The 24,009-nt window shown below is 44.4% G+C and overlaps 1 protein-coding gene and 1 non-coding gene across 3 annotated transcripts; both read left to right on the forward strand.

Moving 5' to 3' along the window:
* The first annotated feature begins 1,043 nt into the window (after nucleotides 1-1,043).
* On the forward strand, nucleotides 1,044-23,445 carry LOC144118569 (uncharacterized). Of its 2 annotated transcripts, XM_077651474.1 has the most exons (8): nucleotides 1,044-1,182; nucleotides 2,807-2,966; nucleotides 9,107-9,270; nucleotides 11,857-12,042; nucleotides 12,941-13,057; nucleotides 15,551-15,637; nucleotides 20,092-20,230; nucleotides 23,180-23,445. In XM_077651474.1, exons 1-8 carry the CDS (start codon nucleotides 1,165-1,167, stop codon nucleotides 23,242-23,244), a joined length of 936 nt encoding a protein of 311 aa, XP_077507600.1. In that variant the 5' UTR covers nucleotides 1,044-1,164; the 3' UTR covers nucleotides 23,245-23,445. The 2 variants fall into 2 exon arrangements, with proteins under 2 accessions (XP_077507600.1, XP_077507601.1); XM_077651475.1 differs by lacking the exon at nucleotides 15,551-15,637.
* On the forward strand, nucleotides 5,478-5,550 carry TRNAS-CGA (transfer RNA serine (anticodon CGA)). The gene has a single exon. It is a non-coding gene; the product is annotated as a tRNA-Ser (tRNA).
* Nucleotides 23,446-24,009: the final 564 nt, after the last annotated feature.

Below are 24,009 nucleotides of genomic sequence, written 5' to 3' on the forward strand. Positions count from 1 at the left end.
AGCAGGAGCACTCAAAAGCTCTACTTGTTCTTGGATGCAGGATACGGGGACAAAGCTTGCTTCTCCGGAGCTTCGTTGATTCTCAAATGATTATTCAATTTTTGGCGTGCATCTTCGAGTTTAAAAGCTCTGCTCTCCTACAGAAGCTGGTTACTGTTCCGCTGCTTTAGAAAGAGGCTGCACACCGCCCGTCCCTGGAAGATGCGAAAGCAAAACGTGCCGCTTTGTTGCTTCCAGGTCACGGTACAAACAAAAGAGCAATGGTGTGGGTTTCATGAAAAACAAAAGGACCTTCTTCATTAAGTTTTCCTTCAAGCACTAAAATTTTTATATACATACGTTGCGGCCTCCTGGAAAAAAGTTATGAAAAGAAAGTGCTTTTTACACCAGGAACTCCGAGAGCTGAAAGTTTGTGCGGTGGACCTAATAACGGTGCCCAAGCGCCCTGCATGCACACAGCAACGAGCGCACTCGCCCAGCTTCAGAGTGTTGGCAGGTACAGCTTGCTTGCTTTCTGTTTTCCTTTCCTGTATCCATTCACATCGGCATAGCCCAGTTGTCGAGCGAAACTTCTGAATCGACGCACAGCCCAACAGAAGCTTTCGCTCGGAGCCTGGCAAAGCGACGGCCCGACCGCCGACCAGAGTAAGCCAGCAGGTGCCAGCAGGCAACACCAGAGTCACTGCGAAAGTCATCGCGCAAGCCCAGGAACGTACAGAGCAGTACGGGTGGTAGCTACCACTGAAAACCTCTCCCACACCGACCAGAGATCATTCACGGCCATATCTGCTATCTTTAGAGAGCCATCGCGACTTAGGGCCGATTGATAACACGCGCCATTCTAAGGAGTGCGAGCGCGCGCAGGGGCGTGACACTCCGCTAGACTAACTCCTCCACTCCTGGTTTTTGTCCCCCCCCCCCCCCCCCAATGGCTTGGTGCCCTTGCTACCTCTGCTTCGGCGCATGACGCAAGTGTCGACAGCCGCAGGTGGGAGGTATCGCCGCCGGTATCAGTGGTTGCGCGCACCGCAGATATATAAATCCGTACCTTCATTGGAATAGGCAGCAGCCGACGCCGGTGGCGAACTTGGCACCACAGAACGAGAGAGCCCACCGGCCACTAGCATCCACTTGGGAATATCGGTTGGCGCGGAACATCAGATCATGTTGCTCTTCGGACCGGTAACGTGCTTTGCCGTTTCGACAGCTGCTGTTGATAGAGTTGGCGGAGTTACGGGGGCGTCAGGCGCACGCTCGACGACGTAGTTTTCAAATGTCGCGCAGCGCGCGTGTTTCTAGCCTTCGAGCGCATTCGCACGATCACTGTAGCGTTTGAAATGTCCCCGTGTGATGGCGCCGCCGCATGATCGGCCACGAGTAGTCCTATTGACAAGTGTACGATTAAAGTACCCGCGCGCGCAATATGTCATCTAGGATTGCCTTGTTTCACTTGCCGTGCTCGTGAATGCCAAACTCTTGTGTTGACTGACAAATTTCAAGTTCCGTTCAATAATTTTTGTTTTACAAAAGGTTTAGCCGATGGCCGCAAGAACACAAATGCGCCTTCGAGACGTTCTGAGAGTCCATTCCTGAGGACGCTGCGTCCTCCTTAGATGTCCTCACCTGGTCCTGTTGTTCGTCCTCAACATCCTCGGAAAGTCTTCAAGATTGCCGCGGAGGTTTTCGGGACGTGAGATGATGATACGGCGCGGAGAATGCCCGTTATCATTTGCTTACTTTCTGTGGGCATGCATTCGCAAGAACTGCGAAACGGTTTTCTTTTCCTTCTTTCGTGCCGGATTTTGACAAAAACTAATTACGCAGAAGTTGGACCCCGCTTGGCAGTACTGACTTGTTTCATTACCACCTTTGTCTGTTCCCACGGGTTGTTTGTGCAGTTTTTTTTTATACACTGGCGTCTACAGCTCTCCCTAGACTTTACCACTTCAATGGCAATTTTACCACTTCAATGGCAAAGTCACTGGGGCAAGTGTAACTAGTGTAGGCCAAAGTGTATAAATATATACCAACCAACGACAGAAATCCTGGTTAAACAGCAATTGTATTTTAAGATGCGTCCTGAAAACCTATTATTTCTTAAATCAGAATTATTCTCTTTATTATGTCACTATCGCATACAAATTTATTTTAATTAAACCTGCACTTTAATGTAATAAGCGCCGCGTGTGCGAGATAGAGCGGACTTTCAGTGCAATGCCATAGCATTGTTCAGCGACAGGACGTTTGTATATAGGACATTTGAGAAATTTTCATCCTCGCGTCGTTCAACGTCGTACAGACGCAGGACATCGTTTTGACGTTTGGACATAATGCACTCAAAAGGTCTCGAGGACGTCCTGTTTTGGATGAGGATGTTTGCACCATTTAAGGACGTCCTCAAGAGGTTTGGTTTTGTCTGTGACACATAAGTAGAAAGCAGTTGTATTTTCCACTAGGTTTTTCTGCTTCACTTAATTGCCTTTCATGGAATTGCATTTTTCCATGCAGCGAGCCAACATACCACAGTCCAAGATAATTATTCAAGTCACGTGTCACTGTAAAAGTTGTAACTGTACCATCACATGTATTCAAGAAATAATATTTTCCAGCAGAAATGTATTGCGTAAGGAAAACTGTGTTCTCTTCCAGTAATGAATGTCACTTGAAGAAGCCACTTGCAGGCAAAATGTGGTGCTTATGAAATACTGCCTTTTATTCCAGTGACCGAGTAAGGGTGGCTTGCACTGCCTTACGTTAACAATTTACCAGGCTGCATATTAATAAGTTCATTATTTTGTAATTCCAGGTTAAGTCATTGAGAAAAATTACTAAAGAAGAATGGCAATTTTTTGCCGTTTCATCGTTAAGCCTTTTGGTGTCTTTGGGCTTCACGGTGGAGCGACTGGTAACCCTGCCAAAGACCTCGGATGATTACACTTTTGCCATCATGTTGTGCTTCACGTCAAGTAAGTTGTACATTTTGATTTACTGCATCAGATAATGCAGTTGTCGGCTTTGAGACGGAGGTTTGGTAAATTCATGTCTAGAATTTTTAATCATCGCATTTATCCCCCTTCGAGATGTTTCTATTTAGGTCTGTAATTTTTTTTTTTTTTGCGCAGGTGTCACTCTTTTTTCACGCAAAAAAAAAAGCTTATGTTTATTCCTTCAAAAGAAAAAGAAGTATCTCAATATTAAAACCAACAGTCCACTACGTTGCGATTATCGTCATATACCGGTTGTTTCCGCGAATGTGAACCAGCAATTTTTAAACAGGCATTTTTGAGGTATGAAGGCGGCTTCTGCCTCGCAATACTACCTGCATTAACGGACATCAGAAAACAGGTGAATGGAGTTTACTTGTAAACCGGTTAACTAATTTCTGATAATTGACGTTTAATTATCACAGTTTAGGATATTGATTGGAATTACAGATTTGCAGCCGGTCGTAGGTTATAGCCATATAAGTCTTTAGAATTTCTAAACCCAATTGACGCAATTGCCTCGGTGTTGTGGCCAAACAGATTTGAACTACATCATACCAAAATACATGGGCTTTCGAAAAGCAAAAGCTTACAGGCAGAGCAACCTCTCCAGTACATGTAACTAGTCGAACTATCCATATTTTGTCGAGCCAACTGCCAAGGGCAACTGTGTTTCGGAACTGCTAAAAACTGATATGGCTATTACTAAAGACCGGCTAAAACACTCCAAATGCAAACAAGTGCCTATCTGTAACAGCAAAAAAGTTTATTTTCATAAATTGTTAAATGGCTAACTAGTTAACATTAATCACCCGTTTTCTGATGTCCACCAGCGCTGGTATTATTGCGCCGCAGTAGACGCCTCCATACCTCAACGAGGCTACTTTCAAAAATTCTGGTTCACCTTGGCTGAAATGCCTGGTGTGCATTCAAACGGTAGACGTTCTGCAACCAAAGTATCTTTTGCATTAATCGAAATGCTTCGGGGCACTATAGCGCTCAAACTTCCTAATGACTACGGCCCAGTGCATTGGCCACAGCTGATGTTTTTCAGTTTTATTTGTTTTCTCTTTGTTTTTACTAATGTCGGAGAATAAAATTTGCAGACCAGAGTGGAGGTTATTATTCATATCGTTGTACATTTGAATACTATGGGCTTTTACAACCACCAGTTTGAAGTCTACAAACTGTATCAACAAAATCAGTGCAGTAATGACACGTAGTAAATGCTTGCGTTATAACGTTCCTGCCCTCCCCAAAACAGGAAATAAGGAGCAGTTATAAGGGCTTTAATTAGCAGTTGCATATTCGTCCGTCTACAGTTTCTTTTTTTTTTCAGCCATAAATGTAGGCAACACGGAGGCGCTCTCGTTGAGAACTGCTGTATCAGTTTGTATGAAGTTTGCTGTACGTAAAATAGAACGGTAAACCCTACTAATGCCCTGAGTATTGTTCTTTGTCTAAGTTTGTGTCTCCGTATTTGTGTGTACTTCATATGCGTTTGTCGGACTGCGTATCAGTTTCTATATATGCTCACGCGTTTGTGTGTGTGTGTGCGCGAGCACACATCAATTGCCGGAACCACAGATACATATATGAAGGAAGCCAACAGTCACCGAATCCAAAGTGCATTGGGTGCATTGGGTGCAGTTAAAGAAGTGCCAAGGTATAAGTATCTTGGTGTTGTAATAAACTCGCAACTAAAATGGAATGACCATATAGACCACATTAAATCCTCATCTTTACGTAAACTCGGTTTTCTTCCCTATAAACTTAGGGGCGCACCTAGCAGCTGCAAGCTATTAGCCTACAATAGCTTAAAAGACCAAAACTCGAATATGCCGCCATCGTTTGGGACTTCCATGCAAAAAAAAAGACATTAGAGAATTAGAAAATATACAGAGACGTACAGCACGTTTTATATTTAATAGGTACAATAGAACTGATTCCCCATCTTCGTTAATGGCAGCAAATGATACTAAACCACTTCAAGTCAGACGCTAGATAGCCCGCCTATCCTTAATTCACCAACTAATTCATGGAAAACTAGGCATTTCTCCAATCCCCTATGTGCAGTTTTCAGAAACGCGTAGAACTCGTCGTTATCATGATCACACTTTAGCACCATACTTCGCGCAAACTAAAGCTTTTAAATTTTCTTTTTTTCCGCAAACGATTGACGAATGGAACGCCCTGCCTCTACGAGTGATATCGGCTGTTGATTTTGACGAGGCACTCTGGGAGCTACTTTAGATCTATGTACTACATTAGACAAATTTTTGTTCTGTGCTTTACTATGTAGCTGCTCTTGTGTTGAGTAAATGTATTTTCCTGCCCTCCCTGCCTGGACTCAAATGACGGTATGCAGTATTGTGGAAAAAATAAATAAATGTTTCTATTTTTTTATTTGTAGTCCTGATCAGTGGGATAATAATATTTAGACTAATCGGTCGCTTGAAGAAAATTACTTATAAAGCAGCAGATTGGACAGTCGTCGCCGTAGCTCAGTTGGTAGAGCACCGGACGCGAAATCCAGAGGTCGTGGGTTCGGATCCCACCGGCGGCATGGTTGTTTTTCTGCTGCTTTATAACTCATTTTCTTTAAGCGACGGATTAGTCGAGGTTTAATTCTCCCACTGATCAGCGCTACAAATAAAAAAATAGAAACATTCCCCAATGCACCATGGATTCGGTGACTTGGCTTCCTTCATATGTTGGTCAAACGAGGCCATTTCCCCATTTCCTTTACCTTGTCTATATATATATATATATATAGCGTACACCAACGTTTGACACGCCAATATATCGTTTCAAACGTTGGGCTACGTTCTTACTACTACTGACCGTGCCAGGATTTCTCTTTTCACTGGATTGTGTGTGTGTGTGTGTGTGTGTGTGTGTGTGTGTGTGTGTGTGTGTGTGTGTGTGTGTGTGTGTGTGTGTGTGTGTGTGTGTGTGTGTGTGTGTGTGTGTGTGTGTGTGTGTGTGTGTGTGTGTGTGTGTGTGTGTGTGTGTGTGTGTGTGTGTGTGTGTGTGTGTGTGTGTGTGTGTGTGTGTGTGTGTGTGTGTGTGTGTGTGTGTGTGTGTGTGTGTGTGTGTGTGTGTGTGTGTGTGTGTGTGTGTGTGTGTGTGTGTGTGTGTGTGTGTGTGTGTGTGTGTGTGTGTGTGTGTGTGTGTGTGTGTGTGTGTGTGTGTGTGTGTGTGTGTGTGTGTGTGTGTGTGTGTGTGTGTGTGTGTGTGTGTGTGTGTGTGTGTGTGTGTGTGTGTGTGTGTGTGTGTGTGTGTGTGTGTGTGTGTGTGTGTGTGTGTGTGTGTGTGTGTGTGTGTGTGTGTGTGTGTGTGTGTGTGTGTGTGTGTGTGTGTGTGTGTGTGTGTGTGTGTGTGTGTGTGTGTGTGTGTGTGTGTGTGTGTGTGTGTGTGTGTGTGTGTGTGTGTGTGTGTGTGTGTGTGTGTGTGTGTGTGTGTGTGTGTGTGTGTGTGTGTGTGTGTGTGTGTGTGTGTGTGTGTGTGTGTGTGTGTGTGTGTGTGTGTGTGTGTGTGTGTGTGTGTGTGTGTGTGTGTGTGTGTGTGTGTGTGTGTGTGTGTGTGTGTGTGTGTGTGTGTGTGTGTGTGTGTGTGTGTGTGTGTGTGTGTGTGTGTGTGTGTGTGTGTGTGTGTGTGTGTGTGTCAGATGACCTTCCACGTCACACTCGCGGTAATACAGGACGTACTACGTCCACCGCTATGGACGAGGGTGACGCTAGTGAACACTCTCAAGGTTCGCTTACACGCAAAATGTAAATACCCACGAGAGGAACAGATTTTACAACCGTCGCGTAGCTCAGCTGGTAGAGCACCGAACGCGAAATTCGGAGGTCGTGAGTTCGGATCCCACCGGCTACATGGTTGTTTTTTCTGCTGGTTTATAATGAATAGAAGTATTACTCTTCCATTGTTCAGCACTACAAATTAAAAAAATAGAAACATTCCCCTCTAAAACGGCTATTCTTAACTTTGCCAGCGGCACTGTGGCCCCACCACCCGCCGCCTTTTGCGTTCTTGGCAGCCCGACAATCCGTAACCCCTTTTTTGGACACCCGCACATGCGGGCATTCGAGTTAACAAGGAGACTCACTCGCTGGCCCGAGGTCTTACTTTCCGGGCTCTGGAGGAACGGCGTTCCTCGGATGCTGAGGAGCACCTGCTGTCCTTTTGTGACATCCTTACCTACTACCGCAAAAAGTGAGAACCTGCGCTGTCCATGCACCGACCCTCACATCACACAAGCCGCCGATTGGCGCAACAAACACGCACAGCCCCACACTTCATCCTCCTCAACGCACGCTTTCCTGATCGACTTCCCTCTAACTGCAAGCTCTGTGGCAAACCTGGAGACTTTCTACACATACTACTCACTTCCCCCTCATTCCCACATCCTACTGTGCCAGAGGTGGCCCTAAATTACTGGGAGCGTTAACTCGCCAGTACCTCAGCTCGGGACCAGCGCAAGATCATTACTAACACTCTCTGTAGGATAACCCTCCAAGGGCTCTCCTTTGATTTGTAAGAGGGCCCTCCTTAAACGGGGAGGGCTCCCAAGTGTCATGCAGGGGGCTCCGTCCCGACCCTCTGTAGTATTGGCAATAAATGTTTCCATCACCACCACCACCTTAACGCTAGCGCATTAACAAGCTGTCGGTGCTAACCTATTGATGTACCCTACCGTGAGGTAGTAGGAGTGCTCGGTGCAGTGTGTAATTATGTGAACACCGTGAACATTGTACTTGATGCTCTGTAAGGCTTCCCGCAGTGTGGAATTATGTGAACACCGTGAACATTGCTCTTGAGGATCTGTACGGCTTCCCGCAGAGAGATAACAGAATTATTTGATCGCTAGCCCTGAACTCTTGTGACACGTTACTATAGAGGTGCACTAATGGAGAGCGACAGGCTGTTATGGTGCGGCAAATTTGAGAAGTGTGGCTGTTTTGCCAGGATGGTACATGGTTTCACGAACAAGAAATGACGCTAAAAGTAGCGTGCGCGTGTGTTAATGTCTTCCTTTTACCACACTGTTTTTTCGCGACGTTTCCTGCGAACTTCTCCTGCCAACCATTTCAATTCTTTCTTCCTTCCTTTCCTCTCTTTTTCTCCTTCGTTACCTTGTTCAACTGTAGAAAGAAGGCAGGAAAATGGGATTCCGGACAACACAAAACAAAATAGGAAGTGTCGAGGAGGTCCCCTCAGTTCGCCCCATCGACGCTTGTTCATTTCGTTCTGTTTTTTTTTTTTCAGCCAGTGAACGGCAGGCAACTATAACCTTCATTTGCTTTACCTTCTTACCTATCCATTCCTCGTCCTTCGTCTCTTACTGCTGTGGCAAAGTAAAATAAAAAGTAAGCTCCAGTCACAACTCTTATATGCGACTGGAGCAGCAGGGTGATGTTGAGCGACAGCACATACTGAGGCGCCATCTACTTTCGCAATCTGCACAACTTAAAAGAAATGAACTGTGGATCACTCACACAAGTGTGTCTGCTGCTTCAGTTCCTCATGTTGCATTTTAATTGGCGCAATGGGTAGCTCACAGTGTAAGTAACAATAATTCCTGCATGGGAACAGGCTTTGGTGATAAGTACAGTGTTTGTCAAAAATATACAGTCCAAGAGATTTGCTTCCAAGCCGTGTAGCGCGGCTATTAAGCACATCTGAAAGTCCTAAGCTTGGGAGGGCTGACGACTTAAGTTCATATTGTGATACAGAGCAAAGCGGACAACGGACCTAGGAAAGAGAAGACGACACAGGCGCTGAACTTATGTTTGTCTCGGCTTCGTGAGATTAGGGTCTCTGGGTATGCAAGAGGAGCCGCGCGGCAGGGCTCAGAAGCAGACCCTTTGGACTGTATATTTTTGACAAAGACTGTACATGCTACGCACAGGTGAACGAATATAGACAAACAGTCGTGCAATCATCGATGGGACACATGGGCCTGTCCACTTCCGAGTCCCTCATGGGCGCCCTCGATGTAGCCAGTGTAAGAATGCATTAATAATTTTTTTAAGGATTTAAGTGGAGGTGCACCTGTTCTTAGTGCGTTTAGTGTGTGCTTGTTAGTGTTTTATATTGTCTTTTTTTTCCTCCAGTATTCTGTTTCTTCTACGTTGTACATGGCATGCTCCAAGAAAGATACCAAGAGATTGCTGTCTTCATGGCGAGCACTGTTCTCCTCACCGTCTATCTCATCATCAATGTGGTCTCTGATGTGATCTCTGGACATGGATCTGGTGCATCATTCATTCAAAAAGCGGTAAATGCACTCAGTAAATGCGCTCAGCAGACACGAATAGGGGCACTGAGGGGCTAGTTTGGATAAATTTTTCAATCAATCAATACACTTTCTTTGATGCTTTACTATGGAAACAGGTTATACAGCACAGGGTTCCACAGTCAGATTGCATCGGGGCGCCCTGTGTTGGTAAATACAAGCTAATCTCACAATAAGCAGCACGAAAAATGCAATCATGAATGTTGTCGATAGTTGTAAAAGAAGCCAACAGTCATGGCGACCACAGAAAGCATGGAGGTGGGTTAATTTTTTTATTTTTTTGTGCGTGGTAGTGCAAATTGGAAACAGAGATTGAACAATGGTTTAAGATAGGAAGAAGAAAAAAAGACTGGTGGCTTAGCATTGTCAAGTACGAATTATTGCGCGAAAACTCGCTTCTATTTTTTTTTTCTTTTTTGCACGTGGAGTCGTGGACACAACCGCCACATACCTCAAAGCGCAATCGAGGTGTCTGCTGACCCAGGTGAGCCAGTTATGCGCCTTTCCTTTTCCCATAATCAAAAGAATCCAAACCTTGCGCTGGTTTTGAGAACAGGAAAGGCGCATAACTTCGCGCTGGACATGGAAGTTGGACGACGCTCCGCAATGCATAGCGCGAGAGTGTGGTGCAGGCGTGTGCGGTGGCGGCGATAGCCTAGTAGTCGTTCTACTAAAATGGACTTTAGCAGAAACAACAGATTCACAATTTCGATCCATCATGCGTGTTTTCCAGAGGCTGTGTAATCCAATTAAAAATAGTATATCTATGGGTTCATCAACAAATGACAGTGCAGTGAGATATCGTACAGAATGCGGCGTCAAATTAAGCCTTTTTTTTCAATGTCCGTTGCATGATGTTCCAGAAGAGTATTGCATCTAAATAATTGTATGCCCAGACCGAGTTTGAACCGGAGTGGCACTTACCCTTAGTGCTGTGTTGTTCATTACCTTTTTCTGGTTCGTTGTTGCTTACATGTGTCATGTTATGATTTATTAGCTATGTGCTCCGAATTGACTCTTTTCGCGTCCTTCATTGCTGAAGTGTGTTGATTTGCCACCGTTGTCTGAATGTTTGTAAATAGCTCATGTACATAAAACATCGCATTATTGTAATGAATATAATGTTGAAAAAAATGTCAGTCGATTTGGTAATTAGGCCAAATGCGGATATGTACGCTAGCATGTGGTCCAGTGTCGCTTGGAGCTACGGCCTGCTAGGTGGTACCAGGCTACCACCTAATTACCACCGCAACTTCTTATGTCTAGCTACTGTTCAATAGTTACAATAGTTACCGCGGAAGTCGAGACCGTAAAAGAAGGCGCAACGGGTGAATTGTTGCCTCGGGAATCCCCAGGAGAGCGGACACCCTGGAAGGAGGAGGGTATATGGCGAGAGCGTAGGAAGGCATACCCGGAGGGTACTTACTATGAGAACCATCCGGAAAAATGTTACCATGGAAGGAGGAGGGTCAGCGAGAGTATAAGGCGCGACCGATGGTTGGTTGCAAAGGTAACCAGCTGGAGGGTAGTTACCCTGCGAGGAGGAGAATGGCTACTGCCAAAGGAGGAAGGTACGGCGGCAGCGTTGGAAGGCGTAACTGGCTGGTGGTTACCAAGGGAACTGTATGAAAGGTGGTTACCGTGGAGGGAGAAGGATGTGGCGAGAACGGGGGAATCGCGAAGCGGGGTATGGTTACCGCTGAAGGAGGAGGGTATGATGAGAGCATATGAAACCTTAACAGGAGAATGGTTACCGTGGAAGGGGGAAGTTATATGGCTAGAGTGCAAGGCGCAAGCGGAGGTTGACTGCAATGGGAACCACCCGGAGGGTAGTTACCCAGGTAGGAGGAGGAGGGTACGTCGAGAGCATAGGAATACATAACCGGATAGTGGTTAGCGTGGAAGGAAGAGGGTGAATATGATGAGAGTAAAGGAATGTAGCACCGGCCATCTGTGGCAGCTGCTGTTTTAGCGAGCCGCCCGAGGAGAGGGCCACCGGTGGCGCCGCGTGCCTAGAGCGGCCGATGGGAGAACTAATCGAAAACCTAATATGTGCGGAAAACTAAAAAATATCGCACCATAAATAAACATATATGAAGTCACTCTCATATTCTCTACCTCAACGTATCGTAAAATGTAAATACCCGAACAGCTGTCGCTGAATCTCGCGTTGCACAGCGGTGACTGTTCTCAGATTTTTCTTGTTTTATGCCTTGGTTTTTTTTTAGTTTCTCAAATGCAGCCATTGCACCATGAAACTGAAAAAACGCATCATTCACACTGCCATATTCGGATATCCATCAAATCTTTCCCTATTTGCGTATTTTTCACAAACAAAATTGCCGCATTAAATGTAAGAAAAAAAACTGGAGATATTGCCCAGCTGTAGTTTTCCAGATGTCTTGCTCTCCGTTTAGGATATTTACAGAGTTTTGAGCTTGTGTGCTGTTTTCCATTTCAGTCACTGTATTCTTAATTTCTTTTTTTTTGCCTCTGCTGGAAGTGACTTTATTGAAATCTTTTGTGCAGTGATGATTTGTATGTGAATGAGGTGCATGTCACACGCAGGTGCGACTCGGAATTGCCCTCGTGTTGTTCTTACCCCTCATCCTGGTCCTGGGTGGGCGCACAGCTCATACCTATCGAAACAACCGCTGGCTGATGTTCGAAATCAATGCCAGCGATGAAATGCAGGAAATGTTTGGAATGCTTTTCCTGTGTTCCTCTCTCATCTTCTTCGATCTGCAGCTGCAAGTAAGCTTACGACAAGTTTATTTCTTGTCATTTGCGTTGGTAGCAAACTAACACCCGTAAAAAAAGAGTACAGTACTCACGGATTGAAATAGGACATTCGGAGCGCTAGCCTTGCAGTGCCACGCAGGCATGTGGTAAACCACAGGCCGGATCATTGGCTACTGGAAGGAACAATTCTGCTTTGTAGATGTTCTCCCTCTCGCGCCATACCACAATGCACCACCTTGGTTCCATGAGCGTCTACGGGCAGCGCTCCATGAAGCGACGGCCACGCGCTCCGAATGTCCTATTTCAATCCGTGAGTACTGTATCTTTATTCAAGCCTAACACCACTGCACATCGCACAACCCTAGCAAACATTATGACATATTTGTTATGAAAGATGATGGAGGAAAAGCAGTCTGGGGCACTTGTCCCCATCTGCAATATTAAAGGTACACTGAGGACAGTAGAATGCACAGGTTTCTTCAAAAGGGTGGAGCCGAAATTCATAGTAGCACCCATTCATGTCCTCTGTATAGAAGGGAACAATACGGGACTAAATTTGCTCCCCGTTCTTCGCTGTGTCTATTAGGGGCACCACTGCCCACCTTAGCCTTCTGCACAGATATATGACTGAGGAAAAAGTGAAGTTGGCCTGTATCGATGTGATATCACCTTCTAATCACAAAGAGACCACTCTCACCAAAAACGAAGCTTTAAAAGCCAGAGAAGATCAAGAATCAAAATGCAGGTGTCCCCATCAGCGGCTGATTGTGCAAGCACCCTGCCTGTTTTCTTGTTTTTAAGGGCCAAAATTTGCAGATTCTTTTTTCAGTTCACAGTTCCTGGCCTAATTTTGGCCATCTAGGGTTCTGTGGCCAAATGCACTTTGACAGCTGTTACTCTTTGCTCACAGATCACCATGTTGATCTTCGTCATGAATGACGGCATACTTATGAACACGACAGAGATCGTTGTGCTGTCTGTGGGGGTACCAGTGGCCATAGCTTTTGCTGTGATTGGGAACTACGCAGTGAGTGATGTTTCTTCTTTATATCCTTGATGTTTTGCCTTATGAAAATTTCGTCAGCCCGTTTTGCATGGTCAAAATTGGTTAGTAATAAGGGAGCAATTGCTCATTGCCATCCACCCGAACGCAGCCATACGGCTACCACGGAAAGCAATTACTCCATTATTACAAATTAGTAATTACTCCCTTATTACAAATTTACTCCACCTTGGGGGATTCCCCTGAGCAGTTGACCAAAAATTGGTTAGACATGACTTCTGGCTGGCCACACTGGCTGGCCGGTAACTCATTGTGCAGCCACTGAGAAACGAAAATTATGCGCCCACAAGCGTCCACGTCTGCAGTAAACATATACGACATGAATCGTTTTCCATTTACTTAATTTTGGATTTATGTTTCAACCTGTCTTCACTGCGGGTCCAGTTTAAGTCGGCATTTGATAACTTCGCCCCAGAACCCTTACACTCTTACATGAATTTGCATTGGTCATGTAATTGTAAGTTACGGCTGTGTAAAGCACCTGCCGTTATTGTATCAAGTATCATGGAATCCTCTTATTAGTTTGTAGGAGCTCCGTGTTTCATAACATTGCCTGTGGAGTGCGCGTCATTCTTTATGGCTAGCATGTGCAATCCAGAAAAATGCTGTCGTCAGCAACACATTACACCTTTTCACAATGACCTTTAGAAATGGCATTCTATCATGTCTATTTGTTTGTATGTTTGCATGATTTTCAAATTTGTTTCTCCAAATTGTAACAACGCCACTGTGATGATCAAACGGCCATCTGAAACACGAGATGACGAGAAAGGCATATCCGCATGCAATAAAAGAAATGCCACCAGCATTGGTAAATCCTCGTGAGAAACTCAGCATTTCGGAATCACCTTGACTGGGGTGACTATGTGCAAGGCATAACTGGGTTTTAAAATATGCGCACACCGTAACCCGGGTAGCACGTTAGAGCGGGCCAATATTAGAGATCCGTTGGCAAAGCATGGCCCTAAGTGGGCCCAATGTTCCCAATGATCATCTGATAGTGGCTGAACCACTCACTAACACATCAATGATGGCCCTGGTTCTCCGTCGCTTCTCCAGCACTGTCTGTGCTGTCATCAAGTCATAGCTATCATGGCTCACGTTAGCCAGAATTCTCCCACTCTTTGCCATTGCTGGCTGTGCTATCTTGGAATCATGACTATCACGGGCCGTGTTAGCCACAGTCCCCCAATATTTGCCAGAATCGGCTATAATAATAATAATAATAATAATAATAATAATAATAATAATAATAATAATAATAATAATAATAATAATAATAATAATAATTGGTTCTTGGAGAAAGGAAATGGCGCAGTATCTGTCTCATATATCGTTAAAAACCTGAACCGCGCCGTAAAAGGGATAAAGGAGGGAGTGAAAGAAGAAAGGAAGAAAGGGGTGCCGGAGTGGAGGGCTCCGGCTATGCCATTTTAGAAAGCTGTCTATGTTGGCCTAGCTTTGCCATCACTGATACAGTGTTAAAAGTATACTGACAAAACGCTGGTCAATCTTGTGCCATCTGCTAAAACGACATGGCAACGTTCAGTATTCATTCCTAGGCTGGAGGGGGCAATTCTAAGAGTACGATTAACGATGACCTGCATCTGTTGAATGGGCCATAATAAAAGCAGCAGTCTTCTTCGTAGGTTCAGCCCGGTCTCAAACCCAATTGTCCCATTGAAGCCATCTCTGTGGTCGCATGTCTCGCAATGCTTTTCCACAGTGTTGCTCCGCTGGTTCACCTTTTGAACACCTCATTTGCGCTGCGTAATTCAAGTTTTTTTTTGCCTATGTATGACACTGGGTACTTGACGCAAAGAATTTCGTAAGAAACTCCTTTGGCCTTCTCTTTCGGATTGTGTTCTTTATGGCAGCGGAGAAGCCCTAGGATTATGAAAGTAGGCTCTCTTTGTGCGCATATATCGAAGCCAGTGCTTTCAAAGCTGCTGAGCTAAGAATGTACCGGCTACCACCCAAGAAAATGAGTTAGCCCATGCATTATGCATTGCAGGAGTTTATAGTGGTCGACATGTTAAGCTTAAAAGCTCCATGTTTTGGAAACAGCCATGCGATTTTGACTAAATTTGGGGGCACACGTCACTCTGGCTGCTAGTATCTCTCTGAGATTGTTAATATAAAATAAAACACGGGTAAAGTGAGCCTATTGCTGCTGGTGCATGCAGCCGCTGTATTTTCATGCTAGCGAGTCCTATCTCTGCATGTGTATTGCATATTGTCTTTTGCTTCAAATTTTTTTTCTCCTTCTATTGAAGAAGTGCCCTTATATTGTTTACAGCATCAGCTAGTTTTGTCTCGAAATCTTGTGAAACTCCACCACTGCACGCATGCACATAATTACAGAATTCCGTTTCTACAGAGGCTGTAAATTAGTAAAGAATCTGATGTGGGAGCGCTAAAGTATATTATAAGTTTTTTTTTCTTTGTTCACTGCAGATATTCAACGAAAAGAAAGGCTGTCTCTGTGTTTTTGGGCTGCTGTGGACCTTCAATTTCGCCTACTTATGTTACAACTTCTACTATGTGAGTTACTTACCTTCCTCTCTGCACCCCCCCCCCCCCCCCCGCCTCAAAAAAATTTTATAAAGCAGTGAAAACACTTAACCACAAATACTTTCCCAACACAGTGCACCAGTAGAATGCTATAATCTTTTTTTGGATTGAATTATACTGCACATTAACTCCAGAAAAGAGAAGCAACTTAAGTTTGCTTGAAAGGCGTGCAGCCTGACATTTATTTATTTTTTCAGAGCACATAGTTTTGAAATTTTGTGCTTACAAATTGTTCAGGGGCTTTTCCCTTTTGTCTTGTTCCCGCCTTTTAGTAGTTTTCTCTCAAGCACCTTACCCACCATGCGGCTCAGCGGCTTTGCAATTCAGATACCAACGTCGCGGAATCGAATCCCGTCCGCGGCTGCCGCATTTCGACGGAGACCGAATGCAAAAATGTACCTGCGCTATGAGATGTTGGCACGCCTTAAATAACTTCGGATGGTCTAAATTAATCCGGAGCCTTCCCTACGGCGTCCCTGGTAGCCCATGTGTCACCACATAACAGTAGAATCTTGAAGATATTAACCTCACAATATTCGTATCATCTGCAATTCGTCTCACAAAACGAACAAGATCCGTGGGTAGAAACACAGTAACTCCACTCACACAGGTCTCTTCACAGCTGACATACGACCGCGCGACTGACGATTGTGACGATGGCGAAGCCAGCAGGCACACTGTCGCAATAAAAAAAAAATTATGGGCCGCGTGCGTACCGTGTGACTGGCCGTTGCGACGTCAGCAGTTATGCAACCACCACTCAGCGCTCAAGGGTGCGGTCACGAACCCGCGCGTTACTGTCATCCGTAGTGGCACGGCAGAGTGTTCAGAATACTAAAATCTATTACTCATAACACACTCTGGCGAGGTAACTTCGCGAAATCATATCGTCCCGAAATTCGTATCAACCGGGATCGTATCATCAATATTCTGCTGTGCTGCCATCACTCTTTAAACCAATTTACGTGACACAACATCGATAAAGCTTTTATGATTTAACAGCAGAAGCTCTAGACAGTATCACCTCCTACTTCCTTCTGTGTAAGGAATGCACTGTGTCCTCCAAGGTACACCGAAGGTTGTTTTTTTTTTTTTACAACAGTGTGCAGTAACACTTTCTTTGCTGTTCTTTCATTTAAAAATCAAGTTTAAAAAACATGTCACCGGGGATGACTGTACATCCAATATTCTTTTGTTCGTTGGTTAGATAAGTGTATAGTTAGAGCCTCATACACCTTCAAAATTGACTTCCTTGCAGTCTACGCACAGCTTCCAACGCTTCTCGAGGTCTTGGAAAAAGTTGGAAAACGCTTCTTTTGGCAGGGCTGTCAGCTCCTTTGTCGTGGCCTCTTGAATGGCCTCCACGCTCCCCATCCAGCGACCTTTTAGGGATCTCTTCACACGAGGAAACAGAAAAAAATCGCATGGAGAGAGGTCAGGCAAGTATGGCGGATGGGGAAGTAGAGTAATGATGTGCTTGGCGAGAAATTTTGTCACGCTGAGAGCATTATGCGGCCTTGCGTTATCATGAAGAAGGCTCCATTGTCCAGATGCCCATAAGTCAGGGCGAAGGCGTCGCAGTGCATCATGCATGTCTTGGAGCACACGGATATCAAACTCCTGATTCACCATCTGCCCTTGTGGGACGAACTCGTGGTGTATGACACCTCTGGCATCGAAAAAAACTATCAGCATCGTCTTTGTTTTGGTCTTCTGTCGCCGCACCTTTCTCGACGCCGGAGAGCTTGTGGACCGCCATTCGGCGCTCTGCCTCTTTGTTTGAGGATCGTATTGAAAACACCATGTTTCGTTTTCAGCAATGATGCTGTCGACGAATGCAGCATCCTTCCCTGCCTCGGAGAGAAAATCAGCACTCACTGATGCACGCTTGTCCTTCTGGTCCTGTGTGAGGGAGTGCGGCACAAGTCTGACATTCGGCTTTCGTTTCCCCAAGTTTTCATGCAAAATTAGGTGGCATGTTCAAGTTCAAGTTCAAGTTCGTCATTATTTACATCAGGACGATGTAGGTAGGCCCAGACAGAAAAGTGAAAAAAATTCACTTGAAGGAGTCCGGGCCCCCTTCTACATGGAAAAATACAACGAAGACAACAAAGCGTGGTTAACAAAGACAAGGTAGAAAAAAAAATTAAGAGGCACTGCGAGGATATATTGTTAAAAGACAAAGAAAAGAACATATACGCCCAAAACATGAACTAAAGTCTTACTAATGTCGAGAGCATATGATAGCATGCGGACTGTAATGGAGCGGTCTTGCTGAAAGATTTCCCTGATCCGAGCCACGTTCTTTTCATTCCGTGAGGTTGAAGGGCGTCCCTGCCTTGTGTCGTCTTCCACCGACGTTCTCCCCGAAACGAACCTCTTGTGCCACTCGAAAACTCGCGCCCCCGATAATGTCTCGTTGCCGTAGGCGTCACGAAGAAGCTCATACGTCTGTGTGGCTGTCTTGCGAAAATTCACACAGAATTTTATGTTTACACGCTGTTCGAGGTGGACGTCCATCTCTCCACATTCACTCACAGTAGAATGCGCAGACGACTAGTGACAATGTATTTTTCTACATGTAGTTTCATTGTTTTATTCAGGCTTCAAATCAAATAGCCTTAATCGCCAACTTCAAGTATTCTGACGCTGTTTTGAAGAATGGGAGCTCTCAGAATGGCACGTTTGTTCACAGAGAAATTAAGGAAGTTCACGCCATGACGTTCATGTAAAAAGTATTGTATCAGAAGTCTGTAATTCGTCTGCATTTCATTCTTTCTGTCTTCAAGTGAGCAATGACATACTATTTTCCTTTTTTACCTAACACACGCATACGTGGCTTTGTTAGTAAATGTGGCGATGGTAACAAAGTTGCTAATAGATGTGAGTGTTCTCTACCTTATTTCATAAATATTTCCTTATTTTAGCAAGCTCATAATCCTGTCAAGCACGAGGGTGTCCTGCGGTAGGAAAAGAGCAGTAATCACATGCTTCTCATTCTAACATGTGCAGTTAAAACATTCCTTCCAATAGGTGAGGTGCGTTTCCCAAGCAAACGAAAAGGACCATATGGGAAAATCATGTTCCAGCTATTTCCGGTGCCACATTTCTCCCACACGCTGCCTTTTGCATTGCAATTGCCGTGCATCCGTGCATCGTTTATTTACTTATTTATTTGTACTGCGACATCGCCCTTTCCACAGCACCACCGTAAGATTGGCGCGTGTATATCCTCTTATCTAAAGGTCTTATCTTCTTCTGTTGAAGTATATTTGGGCTTTAACTCATGTCAGTATTTCTGCCCTTCGTATCATGAGTGTTTTGTGATGTTAAAACCTATGCAGGTGAAATTGGTGGTATTTTGTGACTGTAAAACTCTTGCTTGGGTTTGTTGGTTCATGCTTGAAGACGTAATGAAAACGGCCCGACGAACGAGGGCGAAAGTAGAACACAAACTGGCGCTAGTCCTGTAGTGTGCGTTCTGCTTTTGTCCTCGTTCGTCGCGTATTTTTCAGAACATCTTTATGACTATACTGGTTGACGAGTCGGAGCAGCTAGACTGTCGGATGTGTCTCTTAACTGTTTAACTGCTAGTGTTAGGTAAGTGTGTCATAATTCAACGGCCAGTATAGAAGATGTGCAGTACTGGGTCGGAAATGGACGACTTGCCAGTTCACCACAGCTGTGTGCAGGTCCATTACACTATAAAAGCTCAGTTTTGCCAAAAGAGCTACCTTAATCGCTGGTTTCCAGTTACCGTTTTTACTCTAATATAACGCGAGTTTCTAGCTTTCGTTCATCGGTTCAAGAACGTATCTCGCGCTACATTCGTCAAACTGGCGTAGAGTTCGCGCAGCACGAAACGCAGCGTTCGCCTGGCTGACGTCGGGTGCTGCTGTGTACGAGAGTGCGTGCATCAACGTATCACGTATCAAAAGCTTAATTACTGCGCAGAATTACATCGTGCGCATTTTAAACTGTTACATCTCTAATAACATCGACGTATCTGTTTCCTCCGTACGTGCCACACGTGTCATCTACATTTTTTGCGTTCCCTCGGTTTATAATAGGCTTGAATAGGCAGAGTCCGTCTTAAAATTGTAATATATTTTTGTTTCATTTTCTAGAGGTCTCAAATTCTCTCTTCGCGTTATATTCGTTATCGGGTTATATACGTGTAAATACGGTAGTTGCGAGAGCCACACTGTTGACATGTCACAAATTCAGAAAAAGTTGCCAAAAAGAAAAGGCAGAAGTGAAAATGTCTCTAAAAACGTTGCGTGGTCATTTTGAGGTACTTGGCGCCCGGCACATTGTGCATATAGTTTGAGAGCCAGTGGTGAATGTCTACTTGAAGAGTGCCTCTTGAGAAACTTAAACGACTATCCAATATTAAGTAACTTTGATGCTCTCCTCTTGTGCAGCTACATAAACATGAATCATGGACGGAACTGTACCTATCCACAGTGGCATGTGCTGCAGTGGCCCTGGTGGTTCGACTGCTCCTTGCGATCAATGTGGTCATCGTGGCGCTCAACTTTGGCAAAGGAGTTCTGCATCAACGTACGCATGTTTGCTTTTTTCTTATCTTGCTTTTATTCTTGCCTTACAAACTGTAAGGGAAAGCACAAGCTGCAATACAGAATGAAACTGGGAAAGATACTTGAGAAAGATCAGTCACTGATGTATCTATGTAGAGTGTTGTTAGCCCGGAGCATGCAGTAGAACATGCAGTACTCGTGCCAACTGATGTGGCGAGAGAGTAACAATATTTTCATTATTCCAAAAAGCTCAAAATAGTCTTTTTTTAAGGAATTAAGGCAGCTTCTGCAGCACAATAATACCTGCGTTGGCGGCCATCAGAAAGCAGGAGAATAAAGTTAACTAGTTAGCCGGTTAACTAATTTTTGATAGTTAACTTTTAACTATTACAGTTAAACAGCCGGTTGCAATTAGAGGTTTGTAGGCAGTCATTAGTTATACCCATATCATGATGATGATGATGGATTTTTATGGCGCAAGGGCATCTGTGGCCAATGAGCGCCATGGCACAAGGTACTTTCATCTACTCAAGGCGGCGCCAAAGACCCGTTTCCCAAGCATTTCACTCTAAATAAACCGAGCACCAGACCAGGGGAAAGCTTGTACCCACTGTATCACCGGTGGGCACCCGGCGACACTGGAAATCGAACCCCGCACCTCCCGCATGCGAGGCCGATGCTCAGACCAATAGGCGACCGCTGCGGTAATATCCATATCAGCTTTTAGAATTTCTAAAACGCGATTACCCTCAGCAATGTGGCCGAACAAATTTTGGCTACATCGTGCCAAAATACATGCGCAGTCGTAGAACATGAAGGCAAAGCAACCCCTCCAGTGCACATAACTAGTCGAAATAGCCCAATTTTGTCGAGCCACAGCCCCGAGGGTAATCGCGTTTTCGAAATTATATAAACTGGTATGGCGATCACTAACGACCGGCTACAAATCTCTAATTGCAACCAGGCGCCTAACTCTAACAGTAAAAAAGTTAATTATAGAAAATGAGTTAAGCGGCTAACTAGTTAATATTATTCACCTGTCTTCTGAATTTCGCCAACTCGAAGCAACAAACAGTGTGGCAGAAACTGACCTGGGCTCTATAGCAGTAGTGATAAAACATATATCATCATTGTTCTTATTCTTGTTTGCCTCCGTATTGGAAACATTTTCCTTTCAAGAAGAATCAGAATTTCATCACAGTGTCTTAATACGTCTTCAGTTAGTTAAAACCCTAACATGACACACCTATCAGTAGCAGATCATTGTAGCTTTACGATATATTCAAAGGTATGCATGATTGTCTACCACCACATGATCCTGACATAGTGGTCAAAATTGCACGACAGGAGGTAGAAAAACATGTTTGTGATGTTTATTGTCTTTTTTTTTATTGGCAATTTATCTCCGCCCAACTTTTCTTTGCGTTAGATGTAAAAACTGCAGAAGAGAAGAAATTCTTGGTGAAGAAAGTGCAAGCCACAGGATATTATAGCCATAAAGTTAGATTGAGACCTATGCATATTCCATATTCTGTGATAATAAGCTGCCGAGTTCGCATATTGACGCTTATCGTGTACTATCGGGGGTAGAATTATTCAGGACGCACAGCCGCTGGTTCAGATTCACGGATAGTTGGATAAGGTCTAACTCTTTAAATCGGGAGGTGGCTCAAGCCACCTAGCCATGACTCGTGATATTTCGCTCTTGTCTTGATTTTAGCCCCCAGTCAGATAACCTTCACTCGGTTATTTCTACGCGCTTAAAATCTAATTTTTCTCCACTGTCCTTAAACCCTAATGCTTTGAATAAATCAGCCCCGCTGCTTTCAACTGTCGGGTGAAGCCCCTTTCAGAAAAGTATCAAGTGTTCAGCCCTTTTCTCCTCCTCTCCCCACGCATAACATGCGGTGCGTCAGCAATACCCACGTCCTTGTCTCGAACAACCAAGAGCTAGCAGAACGTTCTTGCGTTTACAAATAACCTTTTTTCAACAAAGAGCTTCCCATAGAGTTATAGTTGTGTGCCACGAGTGTCACCTAGCTGTCCCATAATAGCACGTCCATTTCGCGTTCCAAGGGGTGCACGTCCTGCTCTCTGCCTTGGGCTTGGTGTGAGAAGCATCCCTCAAGATGTGTCGACAAGCGCGCTCGCGGCGTATGCCATCGCTCTGATAAGGCGTCAGATTTTTTTTATTATTTAACGGCAGCTCGTTGCTGCGCGTATCAAGTCGAAGGATTAGAACGCCGTTCCGGTGTCATTCTCAGAAGACTGCCACTCCTAGCAGGAATGGACACTGCGTTACGAAAATATGTCGCCGTAAGCGAAGTATTTTTTGTGGGCATTTCCGCGTCCTAGGCATGCCTTCCCCCAATGGTACAATAAACACACATATTAGGCGTTGTAGTTGTATTATATGTAAGCATTTTTTTCATAATTATACAATTATAAATCACATCAGATCAACCTCTTATATTCACAGCCCTATGGATAAAATATATCCGTGCATGTATAAGCAGAGTCATGCTTGGCCACCAACCTAAAAGTCGACCCTAACGATCTTTCTGTGCTCATTAACTTGAAAAAGGGCTAAATTATAAGGGTTTTTGAGCTTGTAAACCACAGTAAGCATCGAAAAGATTGAAAAGAGTAATAATGTATTTATCAGCCAATTAAAAACTGTCTTCCGCAAATATGGTGAGAGTTCGCAACTTATTTTCATTTATTGTATTGAGGAAGAGGACGACGAGAAATTTTTTAATTAACTTCCATGATCCTAGCTTTTTCACGCCGTTATTTGCTTTTGCTGTACCAATCTGTCCAGTCGCTGCAGTGTTCATGTGCCTTTTCTTGTACACGCGCTTTTAGTTGGCCTGTGCAGGCAGGTCGACCCTCAAGACAGAGCAAAGGCATGTCATAGTGTATCGCCTTACACTTTACCGCCTTTTTTCATTCATTTTCATGGGAACTCCAGTGAAAGCACATAGGACCAGACAGCAAGAGCTCAATATTCAAATGATACCCCAAGATGAAGTGTGATCTTGCATTAAAACATGGTTGTGAAGCCTGCAGCACATTCTGCCGGGTATGGACTCCATTGCTCATCTATAATATCGCTGCTTGTGCGGTTAATGCCAGTGTCACAGCTCGGAGCACTGTGTACATTTGCAGTAAGCCAATAAATCGTTCAAGAAGTGTTTTTAGCATGCTACTTGTAGTCAAGAGGTGTGCACGTCTTCTTGGGGACGCACCAAGCAAGCAACAATTGGCGAAAAAGGCTTTCCATCGTCTTCATGGCAGCCATATTGTGGTACAAGGCACGCTGATCCGTTGATTCACATCCATCATCCAAGCATTGGCATTATATTGTTAGGTGTTAGATTTAACTGCCACTCCTTGTTCCTTGTTAATCAAACATAAAAAGCTCGCATGTGGTATGTGCTTCACTTCACGTGATCTCCGGGATAGTCATTACCAGCACACCTATTAAATCCGCTTTTATAAAAGCGATGTCACGTCTTTTTTACCTCTCGTGAAATTTCTACTTTGAGCAAACAAACTCCTTGTGGTTCCTCAGTGTTGTTGGCAAAAGTTCTGACAATATATCGTGTCACAGTGGTTTGCCATTCATTCATTTGTTTTGTTAGTTATTGTGCAAACTCTGCATGGATCTGTACTAAATAATGCAAGCTCACCATTACTGATTTGTGAGCAGTTAAAATTGCCATAGCTTGGATCATAGCGTACATCTTCAAAATACTTTGAGTCAACAAAGGATGTGCCTTACCTTGTATGCCTTGCAGT

This window comes from Amblyomma americanum, chromosome 2 (genome assembly GCF_052857255.1).
Source record: "Amblyomma americanum isolate KBUSLIRL-KWMA chromosome 2, ASM5285725v1, whole genome shotgun sequence".
NCBI classification, from domain to species: Eukaryota; Metazoa; Arthropoda; class Arachnida; order Ixodida; family Ixodidae; genus Amblyomma; species Amblyomma americanum.